The sequence below is a fragment of the Danio rerio genome, chromosome 7, assembly GCF_052040795.2.
Source record: "Danio rerio strain M-AB ecotype USA chromosome 7, GRCz13ab, whole genome shotgun sequence".
Lineage (NCBI taxonomy): Eukaryota > Metazoa > Chordata > Actinopteri > Cypriniformes > Danionidae > Danio > Danio rerio.
Genome location: NC_141027.1, coordinates 9,700,277 through 9,723,238, shown reverse-complemented (window position 1 = coordinate 9,723,238; position 22,962 = coordinate 9,700,277). Strand labels below are relative to the sequence as shown.

General features: G+C 39.9%; 2 protein-coding genes across 4 annotated transcripts in view; one reads left to right on the top strand and one right to left on the bottom strand.

Moving 5' to 3' along the window:
• Positions 1–22,962, bottom strand: part of pcsk6 (proprotein convertase subtilisin/kexin type 6) — an 884,625-nt gene that overhangs the window by 156,260 nt on the left and 705,403 nt on the right. The window lies entirely within an intron of this gene.
• aldh1a3 (aldehyde dehydrogenase 1 family, member A3) overlaps positions 1–22,962 on the top strand; it is an 87,336-nt gene that overhangs the window by 37,025 nt on the left and 27,349 nt on the right. For all 3 annotated transcript variants that reach the window (XR_015494945.1, XR_015494946.1, NM_001044745.1), the window contains 2 exon segments: positions 5,038–5,099; positions 17,866–17,994. Coding sequence is in view for 1 of the 3 variants with exons in the window: in NM_001044745.1 (NP_001038210.1) it covers positions 5,038–5,099; positions 17,866–17,994 (191 nt within the window). In the remaining 2 variants the exon portion in view is untranslated.

The window sequence follows — 22,962 nt, the reverse complement described above, 5'->3', positions numbered from 1 at the left end:
CACCTGTCAGGTTTTAGACCATATGGGGCATGGCAGGTGTATTTGGAAATAACTCAGTATTTTGACCACACTTGGTCATTATTGTTCATTTATTCGTTTGCTGGAAATTAGAACTGAATATAGAAATAGTTTTTAAACGAATATTTGCGCTTAACAAACAAAATTAATTATTTATAGGCTAATTGATGTCTGTGCGTAAAGGTTTCCCTATCCAAGAGCGAAAGTGAAAGTGATCCATTATCTCTCATTCTCACAGTAGATGCTCTGTTTAACAGTTTTCTGTTAAAAAAACTGTTAACTGTTTGCTTGTGAAATGCTCATTTTTTCCACTTAGACTTACTTTGCATCCTGTAAATAGGGAATGCGCTCTTGGCGCGACGCAGCTGACTCTTAAAGGGAATGGGAAATGAGACTCTGATTGGTTTATTCTCAAAACACACCTATAACTCATTAAGAAAATAAACTCAACCCTTTTAGACCATGCGCCACGGCGCAAAGCGCATTTTCCCGTCTGTAAATTAACAAAAATGTGTTCTGACACGCGCTGAAAGCGTTTGCACCCTGCGTTTTGCGCCCTGCGCATGGACCATCAAAATAGAGCCCTTAGGGTGCTTTCACACCTACACTTTTGTTTCGGAGCCTGTCTCGTTTGCCCAGTTAGCGCGGTTCGTTTGGCATATGGGAATCCAGCAATCGCACTAGGATCCGCGCTAAATCAATCGCTCCGAGATCGCTTGAATGAGGTGGTCTCAGCTCAATTCAAACAAACTGAGAAAGCGATACGATCCGAGCGTGGTTAAATTAAAGTGTTTTATGGATGTGTAATAGGCATACGGCTATATGAAGAGAGAATTATGAGTAGGGCGGTAAGTTTCGGGAGTCTCCCGGATGCCCGCAAACGAGTGATAATCTCCCGGTAATCTCGCTTCTCCCACCCAGTACTCAAATACATCAAACACCTCAAACACCACCAAACCACCACCAACCCCTTACAGCTGAGCGGGACTCTGCAAAATAAACTGACACTGACCAATGTGAGGGGAGTTTACTCACAAGTGACTCAAGGGTTTTAGCTCTTTTGGTCCGATTAGAAACTTTGCAGTGTGAAAGTGAACCGCACCAAGAGCAAAGAGCAACAATGTAACAATTTTAATCCCTGTTTCAGAACAACTGAATCGATTCACAGGTCTGAAAGCACTTTTAGATTTAGAACAGCAGTGTTGACATGCTATATCCAGACATTTACTATTATAAGAGAAGTTGTATTTGATGCCAATGCTTCATTCTGACGTGTGTTCATGGCATTCTGAATGCAGTGTTGCGTTTTGAAGGAGATATGAGGCGTTATGCATTTTGTGTGTGCAGTTCTGAGAATTGTATATAGGGATATATAATCAGAATGAGACTGGGTTGGTTATTTCACAGACTTTTTTCTCTTTATATTATTTATTATATGTATATTATTATTTCAAACGACTAAAGAGTTAAATTTTCTACATCAAAAGTGAACAGACAGAGATCAACATCCCATAATGCGTGTTACGATTTTAAAGATGGTAAGTCAAGGGGAAGGGGAGTAACATAAATTTTCGGTGAAACACATTAGAAAACACACAATATCGACAAGTGAGGGACAAAATAGATAGTGATAATAATAAATGCAAAACAATATGTATATAGGAAAAACACTAAATATTTACAAGGATGTGTTGAAATTTTTAGACAACAAATGGGACACATGATGTTTGAACAGATAGATGGGAGAGTTGGAGAGATGAGACACGGGCGGCGTCCAAACAGTACAAATAAATAAAACAAAACAATCTATCGGCCCAACATCTACCCTAACTATACAAAGGACAAATACAACAGTTATTGAAAAGAAATCTTCGTGTCTATTACGCACTACCTAACCTATATAATATATACAATGTGAAAACAAAAGTACAGTGGGTGGAGCACACCCATTACCTATTGTATATAAAACCATAAATAAACACAATTTGTGCAATACAACATACAGAAACTGCTCATTAAAGGGTCACGAAACCCCTGTTTCAGCAGGGTGTTTTCACACCTCTAGTTTGGAAAAAGTCAGGAAAGTGGGCGTGTCCAGCTCTGTTTAGGTGGGAGCGTTGGGGGAGGGAAAGAGGGAAGGTGCATAAAAATGGGAGTTTTGGTTTAGGTACGCGCTGATTTTCACTGAGGCAAAACAAACATACACACACAGAGGAGAAAGACAGAGACTATAAGTTTACACTTATAATACCACACAAATAATGTATTATAACTCTCTGAAACTGACCCTTTTATGCTTTGATCTAAACTTTGTTGCTTTTAGTGACTGTGGCTTTAAATTTAAATGAGATTGGGCTCTTTTGAAAAGAGGGCGGCGCTACTGATGCCTATGTTTCAGCATAGTGGCAGAAATGAAAACGAAGACGGAGTTTTCCTCTGAAAACGCTTCACGTCCACACTGTCGTTTCTATTCGTTTTCCAAAACTTTGTCATCCACACTGAAACGACTACAAATGCTTTTACTCTGTACCGCGCATGCGTGAAACGTAAGACACTTCGGCATGCATCATTTCCGCCTGACGTTTATTTTCTTTCCGGCTCTTTGAAACGTTGTGGCAAAATGTCAAGGAAAAGCACACAGCTTTTTAAATGGAATGACAGTGAAGTGGAGTTGCTGCGTCAAGTAACACATGAATACAAAGTTGCAAAAGAGAGTGAAAATGTAGACTGGGAGACATGCCAAAACAAATACGCCGATATACTGGACCGCTTTAAAGAACAGTATCCTGCTGATGACGCTGCTTACCCTCACAGTAAGGACAACATCACTAAACTCATAATCACAACGGAATTCAAGTAAACGAATTAATAACATGACTGTGTCACATGACAAAAAACGCGTCATCGTTTTCGAAAGACTCCGTTTTCACAGTCTACACTACGACACGAAAACAGCGTTTTCAAATTTACCCCCTTTGGAGAGTGTTTTCAAAAAGATGCGTTTTTGTTTCCTAAAAACACAACTGAGTGTGGACGGAAGGGCAAAACGGAGACAAAAATATGCGTTTTCAAATGAAATTGCACTAGTGTGGACATGGCCTTAATAACAAGACTAACGTCCTAACGGCAAAACAAACATACACACACAGAGGAGAAAGACAGAGACTGTGTTTACATTTACTTCAGTAAACAAATTATTTGCCAAATTATTAAATGGTGGGCTTTAACTGCAGTTTAGCATTTTTACTTTCATTCAGGAACATTTCACTCATGCCCCTCGTGACAAACGAGATACTGAGTGAGTGTAGTTTTAATGGAATGTTTGATACTGCACGGCGAATGGGAGAAAAAAAAACCCTCTGCATTTCTCTGTAGGTAGTGTCAGAAAGCCGTGTGTGTATAGACTATCCCGTCTCAAAATGCAGTGAAAATCCTACACAACGGTAATAGTTTGATTGCGGTTTTTACATGTTCACACTTGGAGAGCAGCATTTACAGCGGATCTTTCAGTCCATAATATTGTAGCGATATTAACGTCCTGTAAACTTAATAACTTAGAAATCATTTTGACTAAGAAAATCTTTAAACACTGAAAGAGTACTGCTGACGATACAAACTAACTTTGCCTTCTGAATAAACATAAGCAAAGACCACTGATCGCTCACTTACCAAATCTGTAGAGACTGAACAATCAACACCAACTGGAGCTGCGTCTTTTTTAAAAGAAGACGAGCAGCAAGTCCGAAATTCACCATTTCCAGATGAGAAAAGCTCTCAGAGAAACAATAGAGACACGTAGACACGTATTTCTGCCGTGTGTTGCATGCACTGTAATCCACACGTGAGTCCAGCTGCGCTCTCATATCGGGAAATGGAAACAAAACCTTCATTACAGCACATTTATAAATGCAACACTGACGACCCTTATCTCTTCTTCTCGCACTTGTTTTGGCAACACAACGTGGCGTGTCTCTGCCATCTGAACACTGTAACAGGTACAAACAGGCTGCGTCCGAAACCGCCTACTACACAGTAGGTACTGCATTTGAATTTAAACGAACTACTCGGCTGTTAGAAAAGTACATTCTATAGAGTATGAATGTAAAAAAGTATGAATGGAATTCGGACGTACTACATCCGCCATTTTGTCATGGTCAAGTGACCTACCTGCGTCAGTTGCGTCGCCTCACTTCCATTCATGAATTCTCTCACGGGGCGTTTTGGGATAGCGCAGCGTGCATGGGATGCGCACTTCAGAATCTCGTCGGAAGTAGTAAGTCATCCGGGTACTTCTCGCATACTGATTTTCGAATTCTATGAATTCGGACATACTACTCGGCTCGCATACTGATTTTAGCGTACTATGTAGTATGGAAGTATGCGGTTTCGGACGCAGCCACAGTCTTCGAAGCTACCATGCATATATTAATGAAGTTGCACGCATACACAATAGAGCGCGCTGATTGGTTTGAACCAAGTCTTTCTCATGAATTAATGCTGCACACTCAGAGACATCACGATGCACTGGCCATTACAGACAGCCACTCTCCATGCTGGAATACACACAAGTATCTAATCGCCGTGACGCAGCTTCAAAAATTAGTTTCAGACCGGAAGAATAAATTTGCTTGAAATAACAAAAAACCAACCAATTTTCTTTTTTTTTTAGTAAAATATATGTGTCCTACTAGTGTTTTTAGCAGCGTGGGACACATTTATGACTGTCAACAGCTCAGAAATTGTGTTCTGGTGTTTCATGACCCTTTAACCGATGTTTTTTTTACAGTGGATATAATTGCCAGAACCCAAAAGGGTGATTTTAAGTGCCGTGTAACATTTATTTCCCCTTGACTTACTGTTTATTTTGTGTGTGTGTGTGTGTGTGTGTGTGTGTGTGTGTGTGTGTGTGTGTGTGTGTGTGTGTGTGTGTGTGTGTGTGTGTGTGTGTGTGTGTGTGTGTGTGTGTTTGTGTGTTTGTGTGTGTGCGTGCGTGCGTGTGTGAATATGTGTTTCTTTCAGATGAAAACTTTGTGTGTTTTACCAAGCATGAGCCCATCGGTGTGTGCGGAGCTATTATTCCGGTGAGTTTATGAATGTTTATTGATTATATCAGTAATTTATTAAAACAGTCTAAAGGGGACCTGTTATGCCCCTTTTTACAAGATAAGTCTCTGATGTCTGTATATGTGAAGTTTACACTTATAATACCACACAAATAATGTATTATAACTCTCTGAAACTGACCCTTTTAGGCTTTGATCTAAACTGTGTTGCTTTTAGTGACTGTGGCTTTAAATTTAAATGAGATTGGGCTCTTTTGAAAAGAGGGCGGCGCTACTGATGCCTATGTGTCAGCATAGTGGCAGATTTAGACCATGTCTACACTAATCCGGATAAATTTGAAAATGGAGTTTTCCTCTAAAAACGCTTCACGTCCACACTGTCGTTTCTATTCGTTTTCCAAAACTTTGTCATCCACACTGAAACGACTACAAATGCTTTCACTCTGTACCGCGCATGCGTGAAACGTAAGACACTTCGGCATGCATCATTTCCGCCTGACGTTTATTTTCTTTCCGGCTCTTTGAAACGTTGTGGCAAAATGTCAAGGAAAAGCACACAGCTTTTTAAATGGAATGACAGTGAAGTGGAGTTGCTGTGTCGAGTAACACATGGAATACAAAAGTTGCAAAAGAGAGTGAAAATGTAGACTGGGAGACATGCCAAAACAAATACGCCGATATACTGGACCGCTTTAAAGAACAGTATCCTGCTGATGACGCTGCTTACCCTCACAGTAAGGACAACATCACTAAACTCATAATCACAAGGAAATTCAAGTAAACGAATTAGTAACATGACTGTGTCACATGACAAAAAACGCGTCATCGTTTTCGAAAGACTCCGTTTTCACAGTCTACACTACGACACGAAAACAGCGTTTTCAAATTTACCCCCTTTGGAGAGTGTTTTCAAAAAGATGCGTTTTTGTTTCCTAAAAACACAACTGAGTGTGGACGGAAGGGCAAAACGGAGACAAAAATATGCGTTTTCAAATGAAAACACACTAGTGTGGACATGGCCTTAATAACAAGACTAACGTTCTATGCTAATAAGGGAGAGATGGTCACTAATGGGCGGGGCTTTCCCTCCTCTGATGACACGTACAAAGCGAAAATGTCAATCAAAGTGTTTCTGCAGACTGTTTTTGCTAAGTGTGATTAAAAACAAATAGAATTAATAATTTTGTACTGTTAGAAGCTGGTTATATTCACACACTAAAGCCACACAACTGTGTTTAAAGCCCTTATAAAAGTGATTTTTTGCACATTAGGTCTCCTTTAAGGCACAACTTTTGCTATTAATAAGCCATTAACTTTGACTTTTAGGTAGTAGTTGGGTTTAGGTATTGGGTTAGTAAAAGATCAAATGTCATGAGTACTAATAAACCAATTTTTCAATAATAGGCCAGTAATAAACCCTGTTTATTATTGAGAATTCTGGACTTGAAGTGTTACAATAAAAAGAAACAGCTATATTTTGTTTTACATGATTTTAAATTTTATTTAATAAAATAAAATAAATATTCTGGGGTCGCCACAGTGGAATGAACTGCCAAATTATCCAGCATATTTTACACAGCAGATGCCCTTCCAGCTGCAACCCAGTACTGGGAAACACTCATACACACTCACACACACACACACACACACACACACACACACACACACACACACACACACACACACACACACACACACACACACACACACACACACACGCGCGCGCACACACACACATTCATACACTACAGCCAATTAAGTTCATCTATTGTTCCTACAGCACATTAGTTTTGTGGGGGAAATCGGAGCACCCAGAAGAAACCCACACCATAAAGTCCCTTACATTTTTCAGCCACTTTCATTATAATTCAATTGCTTATTTATAGATATTTAAATTCATTTTTAGCTGCAGTATGCGTAGCTTGTTTTATTTCATTTGATTATTTATTTTATTTTAATTGATTTGTTTTTGTTTTGTTAAAGTTTTTTTATTTCATTAGGTTATTTATTCTATTGTATTCTGTAGTATTTAGTGCTACAATTTTTTTATTTTGTTTTATTTTATTATTTATAATATTTTATTGTTTTTGTTAGATTTTTTGTAATTTTTTTATTCAATTTTTTATTATTTATTTTATTTATTTCATTCTATTATTTATTTTATATTAATTATTTAATTTTATTAGCGTGAATAACATCTTTATTATATATTTTTTCAGCTACTTTAATAATAATTCATTCATTCATTCATTTTTCTTTGGCGTAGTTCTTTTATTCTTCAGCGGTCGCCACAGCAGAATGAACCATCAGAATGAATGTTTTACATAGCGGATGCCCTTCCAGCTGCAACCCAGTACTGGGAAACATCCATACACTCTCACATTTAGTGTATTCAATTTAGCCAATTTAGTTTATTCAATTCCCCTATAGCGCATGTGTTTGGACTGTGGGGGAAACCAGAGCACCTGTAGGAAACTCACACCAACACAGGGAGAACATGCAGACTCCACACAGAAATGCCAACTGACCCAGCGCTACCCACCGTGCCACCACACCGCCTTTATTTATTTATTTTTCTCAGTTTTTTTTTTATTTAGTGAAAATAACATCCTTACTATCTATTTTTAGCCACTTTAATAATAATTAAAATACATTCAAATAAAAAAATTAGCTGCTGAACCAAATTAAACCCAGTGTTTGAGTTGGTCCATGTTTTACCCAAATTGGGGGTAAATAACCCAGCATTGTAGCAAGGTAAAGTTTCTCATTGTTATAGTACAGTAATCTATATGGCTAAATATCTATAATCCACACATATTCAATTTTAATTTTTAATTTTTATTTATTTTTATATTTTTAATAATTATTTTTTCTGAGTTTTCACCTTTAATTTTTGATAGGACAGTAGAGAGTATTGACAGGAAAGTGCAGAGAGAGGGGAAGGATCGGCACAGGACCACGAGGCGGGAATCGAACATGGGTGGCCGCGAGCACCGGAGTGCATGTGTCGACGCACTAACCACTACACCACTTGAATTACTTTTTAATTACAATTATTTATATTAGTTTTGTTTTATTATGTTTATTAATTTGTATTATTTTTTCATTTTATTTTTATTTATTTATTTTATTATTTATTTATTAGTTATTTATTTTATTGTGTCATAGTTGGTGCTACAATTATTTCATTTCGTTTAGTTTTTTATTTTATTATTTAATAATAATAATTCCTTACATTTATATAGCGCTTTTCTGGGTACTCAAAGCGCTTTACATAATGGGGGGAATCTCCTCATCCACCACCAGTGTGCAGCATCCGCCTGGATGACGCGACGGCAGCCATTTTGCACCAGACCGCACACCAGCTGATTGTTGGAGAGGAGACAGAGTGATAAAGCCAGTTATGATATGGGGGAGGATAGGAGGCCATGATGGACAGAGGCCAGTGGGCAGATTTGGCGAGGATGCCGGGGTTAAACCCCTACTCTTTTTCAAAGGACATCCATGGATTTTTAACGACCACGGAGAGTCTAATCTGAAAGACGGCACTCACTGAGCAGTGTAGAGTCCCGGCACTATACTGGGGCATTAGGACCAATGACTGTAAAAAATATGGACGACGTGACAGCCCTTTTTCCCATTGAACGCCTTGAGGGCAAAACGCCTGCTTGACGGGCACAAACTGTCGCAAAAGACTGCTGAAATTGGAGCCAGACATGCGCAGAAGGATTGTCTGATGGAGCCAGAGGAGGAGCCGCGAAAATGAGCAGAGTCGAGCTTCCAATCAAACGCTTTATGTAAAATCAACTACGCCCCCCGAACTTCTCAGCATGCGTTTGCTGTCATATCAACACAAATGGATGTAATAACGTTAACAAATATGAGGGTTTTATATATTCAATCGCGCCAGCTCCAGGCCGCATCGCATAACTTACTCGCGGCGTCGCGGGCTGATTCCGGCTCGCATGCGGCAGCGCCTGCTCGCTCGGCCGCCGCATCTGGCTCGATTGACTCGGGCTGGAATTGGGTAGTGAGTCCAGGCATCCGGAGTAGGTCCAGCAGAGGTAACATTAGTCAGTCTGAGCTCTAAGAGATAAGTCTCCGGCAGGCGAGAATCTAGCCGGAACTGTGTTTTGCTATCTGGGTGGCTAGGCGTGTATCAGCAAACTAATAAAGCCCGAAAAAAGCCCTGAACTTAGCGAATAAACAGTGTTCCACCAGGATCATGTATGTCAGAAACTATAGTTTACTGCTGAACTCATTTTGTCATGGTAAAATAACACAGAAATCGAATAATAACACTTCAGTCTCCTGCCGAAGCTCAGACGCCGCGCTTTGAGAAACTGTCAATCACAGCTGTCAATCACGATGACACGCCCAGCATTAAATTACTGCTAAAAACAAACTGTTTACAAAAATGAGGATCTGCACCTATTTCAGCACAATAACCAATGCCTTAATCCACCAGAACTATCTTTCGGGACATTTTATTGCAAGTGTAATATTTTTTTTTATTTGGGCTCAAGTCTCCTTCATTAACACGGAGGAGGCGGGCTTTATGACTTGTACTGCAGCCAGCCCCCAGGGGGCGATCTAACGGCCGAAACCTTCACTCAAACGTAGGCTTGCGGCACACTTGATTAGGACCCACACAGACCGCAGGCTGACCGCACTCTGCTCTCCTCACTAACACCACTTCCGGCAATAACATAGCTTTCCCATGTGGTCTCCCATCCAGGTAATGACCGGTTGCATCCCTGCTTAGCTTCAGTGGGCGACCATGTGAGAGTTGCAGATATAATATTTATTTAGTTAATATTTATTAAATTTTATGTTTTGTTTTATTTTTATTTATTTATTTTAATATTTATTTATTATATTGTATCATATTTGGTGCTACAATTATTTAATTATGTTTACATTTTTTATTTTATTTATTTATTTTTTTGTTTTGTTTTATTTTTTTATTTTTTTTTTATTGTGTAGTATTTGGTGCTACAATTATTTAGTTATATTTTATTATTTATTTTATTTTAGTTTTGTTTTATTTTTATTTATTTATTTGAATATTTATTTATTTTATTGTGTCATACTGTAACGGGGAGACAGGCTTGAGTCAAGGGCAGGCAGCGTGGTTTAGAGTCCGTAATACAGGCTTTAGTCAGGGGCAGGCAGCGAGAATCAGAGTCCGTGTAATCAGGCTTTAGGTCAAGGGCAGGCAGAAGACAGAGCAGAGTCGAGGAACGGGCTGAAGTGGTAAACGGGAGATCAGGCAGGATAGAACGCTCAGAAATGCTGGCCGGGGCTAAAACAAGACTTCGCAGAGAACTGGAGTTGGAGTGTGGCTTATATAGGAGCGTGGGTCGTTAACTGGATTCAGTTCAAGTGTGTGCACGATCAGTCTAGGTGGATGATGTAATGCTTAGAAGTCCGGGGATGGCGGCCTCTGCTGGCCAGCGAGGGGAATGACTGGGACCGAGTCGGTGACAGAGCCCCCCTCCAACGAACGGCTCCTGAAGTGAGAAGAATTGCGACGCCGGGGTTTTCCACGGGGGCGAGGGGCCGGCATTTCCGGATGTTGCAAGTGAAACTCATTCACCAGAGTTGGATCGAGAATATCCTTACGTTTGATCCAAGATCTTTCCTCCAGGCCGTACCCCTCCCAGTCGACGAGGTACTGTAGTTGTCTGCCCCGGCGTCTAGATCTCAGGATCTCATGGATCCGGTAAGCCTCTTCTCCGTCGATCATGATAGGTGGGAGACCCTGTTCACCGGCTGCCACCTCCCTATCCACCTCAGCTGGACCAACAGCAGGCTTGAGCAGGGAGACATGGAAAATGGGAGAGATACGGTAGTGGTTAGGTAGTGTCAGTCGGAAGGATACAGGAGTAATCTGTTTCTCAATTTGAAAAGGACCCACGTACCTGGGGCTGAATTTCTTGCAAGGAAGTTTCAAGTGGAGGTCTCGGGTTGATAGCCACACCCACTGTCCGGGGAAGTACATGGGACCAGGACGGCGAGGTGCTTCCAGGGGTTTCTTATGAATTTGCTCGACATCATCGTTTCTCTTGGCAGGGTTACGTTTGAGAGAATGAAAGGTATAGGGGTGGAGTTTGTTAGTTGCCGGGGGTCTCTGGAAACGTTTAGCGCCGATGCCCGTGTCAGAGGTATCACTCTCGACGACAAACGACATGGCTGTGGAGGGGACGGTTAGGCTAGCTGGAGCAGGTGATGCGGATGTTTGAACAGAGCCCTTCTCCAACTTCTCCGTGACGCAAGTATTCCTGGCTTCGGTCTCAGGCTGAGAGAGTGGAAAGATCCTTCCACGAGGAGGCGGTATGCCTGGTAGTGACTCCATAGCATGATTATACTCACGATGGGGAGGGAGTTTAGTGGCTTTCTGTCTGTTAAAGGTTTCATTGAGATCTTGGTAAGTTTCGGGGATCTGACTGGACTCAGGGTTTACAGGACAGGCGATTCTGGTCTTGAGTTGGACAGAGGCGACAGATTGAAGACATTGGTTAATGCAGTTCTTACTCCATTTGATAATCCCACCAGTCTTCCAGGAGATCTGGGGGTCATGGGCCTGCAGCCAGGGCAATCCGAAGACAATGGTATGCTGAGGAGAGTCAATTACTAGGAAGGAGAGTTTTTCTTCATGGTGAGAGGCAGTTTGAACAGAGAGTGGTTGGGTACGGAGTTTAATGTTTCCTTCCCCCAGGGGGCGTCCGTCTATAGCTGTGATGGCTAGGGAAGAGTCACAGGTGGTAAGAGGGATGGAGTGGTTTCTCGCAAACGTGTGGTCAATAAAATTGCCAGCAGCTCCCGAATCAACCAAAGCTCGAGTCTGAATCCTTACATCACCATAATTCAGACAGACGGGTAAACTCAGATGGTTATTGGAGGTGGAGGGTAAATTGGTTGCACTCACCGACACTGTCTTAGGTGGAGGTTTATTGGGACACCGGAACTTGGTATGACCCAAAAGACCACAATACAGGCATAAATGATCATACAATCTTCTTTCACGTTCCTCAGGGGTTAATCGGGTTCTTCCCAGTTGCATGGGTTCAGGGGAACTTGGAGCTGAGGGGTCTTCAGGGGTTACAGGACAGGGAAAAACAGACTGTAGGGGTCTTCTAACTCGAAGTAAATTATCCAACCTGATTGAAAGTTCAATGAACTGATCCAGTGATTTTCCCTCATCACGGCATGCCATCTCAGTCTGCAGTTCTGGGTTCAGAGCTTTTCTGTAGAGTGTCTTTAGAGGACCGTCAGCCCAGCCAGTCTGCGCAGCTAGCGTGCGGAAATGTAGAGCGAATTCGGCTGCAGGTTGATTTCTCTGCTGGACACACAAAAGCTCCTCGCCAGCATTACGACCTCCTTCAGGATGGTCGAAAACCGTACAAAAACGTTTGAGAAAGTCATTAAATGAGGGGAAAATTGGGGTATTGTCTGGCCAGAGCGCAGTAGCCCAATCTAAAGCTTTTCCCGTGAGCAGGGAGCACACAAAGGCAATTTTACTCTTTTCATCAGTAAACAGATGGGGCTGTTGAGCGATAAAGAGTTTACACTGTAGTAAAAAGCCTTTGCATTTGGCTGGGTTACCTGAGAACTTGTCGGGAAATGCCAAACGAACGCCGGAGAAGGTCTGGAGCGGTGTAACAGGATGTTGGCTCGGAGTGTAATTGGTGGTGAGTTGCACTGTGGAAGCAACTCGAAGATCTTGCAATGCCTTAACTAATTCATCAGTCAGCTGGGTTAGATGTGATAACTGTTGCTGATGTGTTGTTAGTACCTGAGCTTGAGTTGCGACTTCGTGGGACAGGGCCTGCATGACTGCGGGATCCATGTTTGGCGAAGTCTTCTGTAACGGGGAGACAGGCTTGAGTCAAGGGCAGGCAGCGTGGTTCAGAGTCCGTAATACAGGCTTTAGTCAGGGGCAGGCAGCGAGAATCAGAGTCCGTGTAATCAGGCTTTAGGTCAAGGGCAGGCAGAAGACAGAGCAGAGTCGAGGAACGGGCTGAAGTGGTAAACGGGAGATCAGGCAGGATAGAACGCTCAGAAATGCTGGCCGGGGCTAAAACAAGACTTCGCAGAGAACTGGAGTTGGAGTGTGGCTTATATAGGAGCGTGGGTCGTTAACTGGATTCAGTTCAGGTGTGTGCACGATCAGTCTAGGTGGATGATGTAATGCTTAGAAGTCCGGGGATGGCGGCCTCTGCTGGCCAGCGAGGGGAATGACTGGGACCGAGTCGGTGACACATACATGGTGCTACAATTATTTTGTATATTTTTTATTTATTTCATTTTTTGTTTTGTTTTTTTATTTTTATCTTATTTTTTGTTTTATTTTTATGTAATTTATTTTAATATTTATTTGTTATTATTTATTTTTATTTTATTTATTTAGTGCAAATAACATCCTTATTATCTATTTTTCAGCCACTTTAATAATAATTAAAATACATTCAAATAAAATTTTTAACTGCTAGTTTAAATTTTTTTTTTTTTATTAAATTAGTAGAACGAACTTTAAACCAATGTTTGAGTTGGTCCATATTTAACCCAATTTACCGCTATATAACCCAGCATTGTAGCAAGGTAAAGTTTCCCATTGTCATAATGCAGTAATCTATATGAGCAATAAAGCATTATTAACATCTTTATCCCATTCATCGATAAATAATCTAGCATGTCTAATCTAATTTCTACATCCTACAGTATCAAAATGTCAACATGAATCACATTTGCACCGTGTTTATCTCCTAAACGCATTAGGATTCTGCAGATCAGAGTGTTGAATCACACACACGCCGGCTCTGTTTATATACTGTAGCCAACGCCTGTCTCGAGTCTTTCAGAAGTATGTAAGGAAACACCTTGAATACTGAAAACGCAGACGAACACAAATACAGCACTCCCTCGGCCAGACATCAGCTGTATTAATGACTTTATGAATGTTTATAAAGCCCGTATGAGCGCTGGAAAGGCCTGTTGTCTTTCTTTGACGAAACTCAAGCGGATCTTTTGTCCAGCTGAAAATCCTCACTAAATCCACTAAGAGAAAAGCAGCGTGAGCCCTGAGCCATGAAACGAGCGTGTGATTCCAGTGTAATTAAATATTGAACATACGCCCACTAATGATTTGAATACACGCTGTCAAGGAATATAGGACTGGCTCATATATGACCTGAAATCAAAAACTCGAACGCTCTTCATCAGTTTTAGTTTTTGGCATTTTTTTTATTTATTTATTTATTTATTTATTTATTTATTTATTTATTTATTTATTTATTTATTTATTTATTTGTTTGTTTGTTTTTTTGTTTGTTTGTTTGTCATTTAAAAAAATAGGTGTTGCATGTTGGCTCAGTGGTTAGCACTGTCGCCTCACAGCAAGAAGGTCGCTGGTTCGAGTCCTTTCTGGGTCAGTTTCTGTGTGGAGTTTGCATGTTCTCCCTGTGTTGGCGTGGCTTTCCTCCAGGTGCTCCGGTTTCCTCCACAGTCCAAACACATCCGCTATAGTGAAATTGAATAATCCTAAATGGCCGTAGTGTGTGTGTGTGTGTGTGCGTGTGCGTGTGCATGTGCGTGTGTGTATGTGTTTTTGTGACATATCAGGACACAACTCTGTATAATGAATTGGGTATGACACAGGTATTACAAAAAGGAGGTGAAATATGAGGACATTGGTGACGCCCTTATTTCTCAAAATGTTTATAAATCCTACAGGATGGGTTTAATCATGGAGTAAAGCTGCACACTGTCTTGTTTGATGGTTGGGTTTCGAGGTAGCGTGGGGTGAGGGCAATACAATATACTGTTTGGACAGCATAAAATGAATGAAAACCTATGTAATGTCCCCAATTTTCACAAAAACAAACGTGTGTGTGTGTTAGAATGAGTGTGTTTGGTTGTTTCCCAGTACTGGGTTGCAGCTGGAAGGTCATCCACTGTGTAAAACAAATGCTGGAATAGTTGGTGGTTCATTTCGCTGTGGCGACCTCTGATGAATAAAGGGACTAAGCCAAGGAAAGTAATGAATAAAAATATTTATTTATTAATTTATTATACAACTAGTTTATTTAAATATATATAATGTTAAAACAAATTTGTATATGCCTATTTATGACATGAATACATGCTGTCAAGGGGAAAAAAAACGAACTAAATAATAATAAAAAGACTTTAGTATAGGGCTGGCTCAATTACAATTGTTGACATTTTTTACAGTTTTATTTATTTATTTATTTATTTGTTATACAAATATTATGTATTTAATCACTTATAATAAAACATCTGATTCATTAATTCAATTATTTATAATAAAAATATGATTTATGTATTCATAATAAAATATTATGAGTTTATCTATGTAATTAATAATATTATTAAATAATTTTTTGTGACATACACCTATTTGGTGCATCCTTTGATTACTCCAGCCACAATCCATTACTGGGAAACACCCATACACACTCATTCACATACATACACTACAGACAGTTTTAGCGTACCCAATCCACCTATAGCGCATGTCTTTGGACTTGTGTTCTTTCTTTCTTTCTTTCTTTCTTTATTTATTTATTTGTCCATTTATTTTCTTTTTTCAGCTTAGTCCCTTTATTACTCAGGGGTCGCCACAGTGGAATGAACCTCCAACTTATCTAGCATTTGTCAGTTGCTGTGATGCGACAATGCTAACCAAAGCGCCACCGCGTCACCCTTCTTTCTTTCTTTCTTTCTTTCTTTCTTTCTTTCTTTCTTTCTTTCTTGCTTTCTTTAATTATTTATTAATTAATTAATTTATTTATTAATTTATTTTAATTATATTTATGTCCAGAGGTGAAATGTAACACTGCTGATTTATTTATTTATTTATTTATATTTTTTTTAAGTATTTATTAAATGTTGTTTATTTATTTACTATTAATCTGATATACACCCCCACTAATGATCTGAATACAAAAAAGAAAATAAAAAACTATTACTATAACTTTTTTCATGAATTTTTGTCATGTAATCTTTTACAGTGTAGGTGCATTTGAAATGAAATGACGAAATGAAGTTGTTGTCATCAATAAATACATCACATTGTCTCAATTTCTTTTTCCTTCCTCAATTTTCCTTCCTTAGAGATTGTATCACTAAGTCAGTATTCATATTCGTGATTGATTTGCTGGTAATTAAAGAAAGCGACACTGGCACTCAGAGCACATGAGTCACACAGAGTACAAATGCAATCCAGAAACAAGCCTGATTACCATGGCAATGTCAAAAAAGATGACAAAAAATGACAACTCCCTGCTGCTGAACAAGTGATTTGTGTACACATTTATATAACTAATGTAACAGAGAACAGCAGTTTCTTCTCTTTCAGCTTCCCTGATTGTACAGTTTTTCTCAGTGGCTTTGGTGCATTTATCACAACACTATTTACATTTGCACAGTTGATGCATTTTTCAGAACAATTAGTCATTTGTGCACATCATAGTAGCAGTTTTTCCTTGCTTCCAACAAATTGCAAATGATTTTGGACATGCATCAACTGCTTTCATACAACTCTGCTGTTTTGGATGGATGTGATGGATGGATGGATGGATGGATAGATGGATGGATGGATGGATACATACAAAATATGGATGGATGGATGGATGGATGAATGGTTGGATGGATGGATAGATGATACGATAGATAGATAGATAGATAGATAGATAGATAGATAGATAGATAGATAGATAGATAGATAGATAGATAGATAGATGGATGGATGGATGGATGGATGGATGGATGGATGGATGGATGGATGGATGGATGGATGGATGGATGGATGGATGGATGGATGGATGGATGGATAGATACAAAATATGGATGGATGGATGGATGGATGAATGGTTGGATGGATGGATAGATGATACGATAGATAGATAGATAGATAGATAGATAGATAGATAGATAGATAGATAGATAGATAGATAGATAGATAGATAGATAGATAGATAGATAGATAGATAGATAGATGGATGGATGGATGGATGGATGGATGGATGGATGGATGGATGGATGGATCGATGGATCGATGGATAGATACAAAATATGGATGGATGGTTGGATGGATGGATGGATGGATGGATGGATGGGTGGATAGATACAAAATATGGATGGATGGTTGGATGGATGGATGGATGGATGGATGGATGGATGGATGCATACAATAGATAGATAGATAAATGGATAGATGGATGGATGGATACGATAAATAGATAAATTGATAGATGAATGGATGGATGGATGGATACAAAAAATGGATGGATGGATGGATACAAAGGATGGATGGATGGATATGATGGAGGGATGGATGGATACAAAGGATGGATGGATGGATGGATGGATGGATCGATGGATGGATCGATGGATGGATCGATGGATACATAGGATAGATAGATGTATGGTTGGATGAATGGATTGATACATAAGACAGATAGATGGATAGATGGATGGATGGATGGATGGATGAATGGATGGATGGATGGATGGATGGTGGTTGTTAGGGTATGTTTAATATGACACTGTTATGATCATGATGCTGTTGTATTTTGGAAGGTTGTTAGGTCTGGCTGGTTGTCAGGCATTAGATAGACTGTATGGTTGCTTGTGTAGTCTGGTGGAAGATTGTAATGGTGTTTCTTTTAGTGGACACTCTACTACTCATACTAGTCAGGGATGGTCTCGTTGTTTCTTTTTTCTTTTCTAAAGCGCTGTTTGTCTTGTTGTTTATCAGTGGAATTTCCCTCTGCTGATGCTGATGTGGAAGATCGCTCCGGCTCTGGCCTGCGGGAACACAGTGGTCCTCAAACCGGCGGAGCAGACCCCGCTCACTGCTCTACACGTGGCTGCGCTCATAAAGGAGGTGAGTTGGCCAATCCCCTTCCCAGTTAACCAACCTTGCCTAGTTAACCTAATTAATCTACACTGCAAAAAAATAAAGTTGACTCAACTTAAAATTGTAAGGCAAACTGATGCAGAGCTTATTTGAGTTGACTATGAGAACAGTCAGAATGATCGCTATGGTCGTTCTAGAATTCTAGTAGTTCCAGAATTATTCTACTACTAGAATTACCAAACGCTTATTTTATTCATCCCTTCATTCATTTTCTTTTCGGCTTAGTCCCTTTATTAATCCAGGGTTGCCACAGCGGAATGAACAGCCAACTTATCCAGCAAGTTTTTACACAGCGGATGCCCTTCCAGCCGCAACCCATCTCTGGGAAACATCCACACACACAATCATACACTATGGACAATTTACCCAATTCATCTGTACCGCATGTCTTTGGACTGTGGGGAAAACCGGAGCACCCGGAGGAAACCCACGCGAACGCAGGGAGAACATTCAAACTCCACACAGAAACGTCAACTGAGCCGAGGCTCAAACCAGCGACCCAGCAACCTTCTTGCTGTGAGGCGACAGCACTACCTACTGCGCCACTGCTTCGATTTCATAATAATAATAATTCCTTACATGTACACAGTGCTTTTGTAGACACTCAAAGCACTTTACACATTGGGGAGAATCGCCTCATCCATTACCAGTGTGTAGTGGATGTTGCAACGGCAGCCATTTTGTGCCAGACCGCACACCACACAGCAGCTGATTAGTGAAGAGGAGCCAATTATGATATAGTGAAGGTTAGGAGGCCATGATGGACAGATGTAAGTGGGCAAATTTGGCCAGGATGCCGGGGTTAAACCCCTACTTCTTTTTGAAGGACATCCAGGGATTTTTCAGGGCCACAGAGAGTCAGGACCTCGGTTTAAAGTCTTATCCGAAAGAAGGAACTCACACCCAGGGTGTCAGCTTTAACGCTTCCCATTCACTTTGAATAGGTGACGTCAGACGATGCCGAACTGCATTGTGAATCCGACCGATGCCGCTTCAGAGGTGTTGCTTGCTGCAGAAGTTGGGACTTGCTTAACTTTTCAAGCACCGACGGAATCATCAGCCAATCAGATCACTGTATGCAAATGCACCAGCTCAGACAGTGGCCTATTGCTGAATTTTATTGGCTGACACTGCTATGATGATCGTGTCAGACATGCCCTCTGTCAAGCGCTAACGCTGAAGCCCCATGTTAATGGGGCGCCATTGAGCAATATAGAGTCCCCTTCACTATACTGTGGTGTTAGAGCCCAGATGTGGTGTAAACATCGCTTAAAAATCATTCAGTTTAGTTTCATTTAATCAATTAAAAGCACATTAGGCATCAAACAAAATCATAAATAAAGATTATGTGTCCTCCTAGGCTTCATTCCCTCCATGGGGGCTTCCCTGCTTCAGCCGATGTAACCCGGTGAGCGATAAATCAATGCAGTCACAATACTGACATTTTAAAAATGTCCAAACGTTCATAAACAGCGCTGATTTGCTAGTACTCACCAGTGTTGGGCATCATGGTGGCGCAGTGGGTAGCATGATCACCTCACAGCAAGAAGGTTGCTAGTTTGAGCCTTAGCTGGGTCAGCTGGCATTTCTGTGTGGAGTTTGCATGTTCTCCCTATGTTGGCGTGGGTTTCCTCCAGGTTCTCCGATTTCCTCCACAAGTCCAAAGACATGCGGTTCAGGTGAATTGTCCATAGTGTATGTGTGTGAATGAGTGTGTTTGGGTGTTTCCCAGTGATGGGTTGCAGCTGGAAGGGCATCCGCTGCATAAAACATATGCTGGATAAGTTGGCGATTCATTCTGCTGTGGTGACCCCTGATTGATAAAGGGACTAAGCCGAAAAGAAAATGAATGAATGAATTCACCAGTGCTCAACAGAAATGTCTGTGATTGGCCGTTAAGGTCATTTGTTGCAAACACAGATGCATGAACAGTGGAGCATTTTAAAGCCGCTATCATCAATGGGTCGCTCGTCTGTGTTTGCATTCGGTAAGCATCAGTGAAGTGCGGTGAACTGATGACCTTCACGGCCAATCACAGTATTTCCATTGAGCACTGGTGAATATATGGCAAATCAGCGCTGTTTTAGCTCAACATCGCTCAAATGATAGTGGGAAATTTACGGTTTTTAACCATGTAACTGCCACACCAAGAAAAAAGCAATATAAAAATTTTGGATTGCATTTCTTAACTAATAATGTTGCTAGTTAACACAATCAATATAACAACACATCCAATAATTTCCAAAATATCAGCCTCTGCCAAATGGTAGATGTGTCGGTTTATGGCAAAAGTACCAGAATTAAAACACATATGAAAATCAGGAAATATGAAGTTTAAAGGCCCGTGCACACCGATACATTTTTTGCTAGCGTTTTCCATCAACGTTTAACGCCTCGCGACTAAATAAAGGGCGTCAATGTGATCGTGCACACCAACGTGCAAAATAGCTGGCGCAAAAGCGTCATTTAAAAAAAAAAAAATGACTCATGCTCGTTTTTTTGTTTTGACACGCCTCGTATAAACCTTCTCCACCAATCAGATTGCCACTTTAGTTCACGTGCACAGAGCTGCTGAAGCAGTAAACAGCACTTGGAGGCGCTTAACCGCAAAACTGTCAATGCGAGCGCACATTGAAGTAGATGCCCAGAGGCGATATGAACGTGGAGCTGCTTAATGCTCTGGTGAACAATAATCATTTCTTCATCGCTAGAGCTGGAGCTGCTGCTTGAACTATCCATGCTTGTTCAAGTCACTAGTAACTTTAACAACAAGCCTGTGAACTTCCTCTCCTCCTCTTCTTCTGTGTTATAAGCGGGTGTCAGAAGCTTAAAGTTGTGTAGCGCCATTTAACGTCAAGGAGTGATTTTGTATGCTCTTCTGCTTGACGCCAGTAAAAATCGCTTGGGTTTGAATACAGAAAAACGTCTCGTAAAACGCTGACGATAAACGCAAACGAAAAGCGTCCCAGTGAGGAAGAGCCTTAAGAGCAATTTATTTAAAAAAACCACTCAAAATAAAACATTTTTGAATACTAAAGCATAGCCATAAGCCATAAAATATTTCAGATTCTTAGTTAACACAGTAATTTACACGTTTTCTTGTTTCTTTTTTACAATAAAACCAAAATCAAGTGTAGTAGTGCAACAGGATTATGTTTGTTTTTATTTAATTTTTTTTTTTGTAAACCAGCAATGCTGTGTAGTGTAAACCATTATTAGAAACAGTCATTCAAACAATATAAAACACTAAAAAACATTTCAGCATCATCTTTTAGAGCAGAGACACAAGTGCTTCTAGAAGATGAAGTTGCTGTTTATTATGGTAGCAAACAATCAATCAAACTTCAAAAACACTCAAAGTGTGGGTGTGGGTATGAATGTGTGTTTGTGTGAATGTGAGTCAATAATTTTTCTAATTTTTCCAATGTTGGTGAGCCTGTGTGAATTGTAGCCTCAGTTTCCTGTTCTCAGCTGACAGTAATGGCACCCGGTGTGGTCTTCTGCTGCTGTAGCCCATCTGCCTCAAGGTTGGACGTGTTGTGTGTTCAGCGATGCTCTTCTGCAGACCTTGATTGTAACGAGTGCTTATTTGAGTTACTGTTGCCTTTCTATCAGCTGGAACCAGTCTGGCCATTCTCCTCTGTCCTCTGACATCAACAAGGCATTTGCGCCCACAGAACTGCCGCTCACTGGATATTTTCTCTTTTTCAGACCGTTCACTGCAAACCCTAGAGATGGTTGTGCGTGAATATCCCAGTTGATCAGCAGTTTCTGAAATACTCAGACCAGCCAGTCTGGCACCAACAACCATGCCACATTCAAAGTCTCTTAAATCCCCTTTCCTCCCCGTTCTGATGCTCGGTTTAAAGTGCAGCAGATTGTCTTGACCATGTCTACATGCCCAAATGCATTGAGTTGCTGCCATGTGATTGGCTGATTATAAAATTGCGTTAACGAGCAGTTGGACAGGTGTATCTAATAAAGTGCCCGGCATGTGTTTGTGTATGTATGTGTGTGTTATATATATATATATATAAATTAGTGCTATCAAAATTTAAGCAATTAACGCAGTTGCAGGTTTTTTTTTTCCTTCCTGTTGTGGTGGACGTGTTCAACATCCAAAAAAATATGGATAAGACCAAGGAAGCACTTTTTGAAGGCAAGTTTCAGTATTAAACAATTAATGTCGCTTTACCAGGTTATCCAGAGCGATCATGCTTGTTGAATCTGAAAGGAGTTGCTCTGGCGCGTTGTATGTGTCTGTTTGCGTGTGTGTCTGTGTCAGGGGTTGAGTGAGCGACGTATCAGATAAGGGGCGTATGCGCGCGAGACGTACCTGAAGAGCGGTGGGGGTGAGTTTAATTTCTGTAAATATGGCTGTCAAGCCAGGATCTTGATGGTTTATTGTGGGTATGTTGTTTACATGAAGAAATCTGTGTTACAAGTTAAACAAAAATTCTAATAATGAATTATATTTTGAATTTAAATAGTTTTTGTCTTGCGTTTACATTAATTTTACATTTGAATAACCAAAATTGCAAGTTTCAGTCTTTTGAATGCGATTAATCTTCAAAAAAAGTGTGAGTAATTAGTTTTTTTATCAGATTGACAGCGCTATATATATATATATATATATATATATATATATATATATATATATATATATATATATATATATATATATATATATATATATATATATATATATATATATATATATATATATATATATTTATATATATGCACTGTATCAGTGCTATAATTAATTATATATTAAAAACTTTAATTTTAAATTTTTTGTATTTTGTATGTTTTTAAATGCATTATTTAGTAATTTATTCAATTATATTATTTATATAATTATAATTAATTTTATAAAAATCAATTAAGTTATGATTATGATTATAACTACTGCTAAGAAAAATCAAATATCGT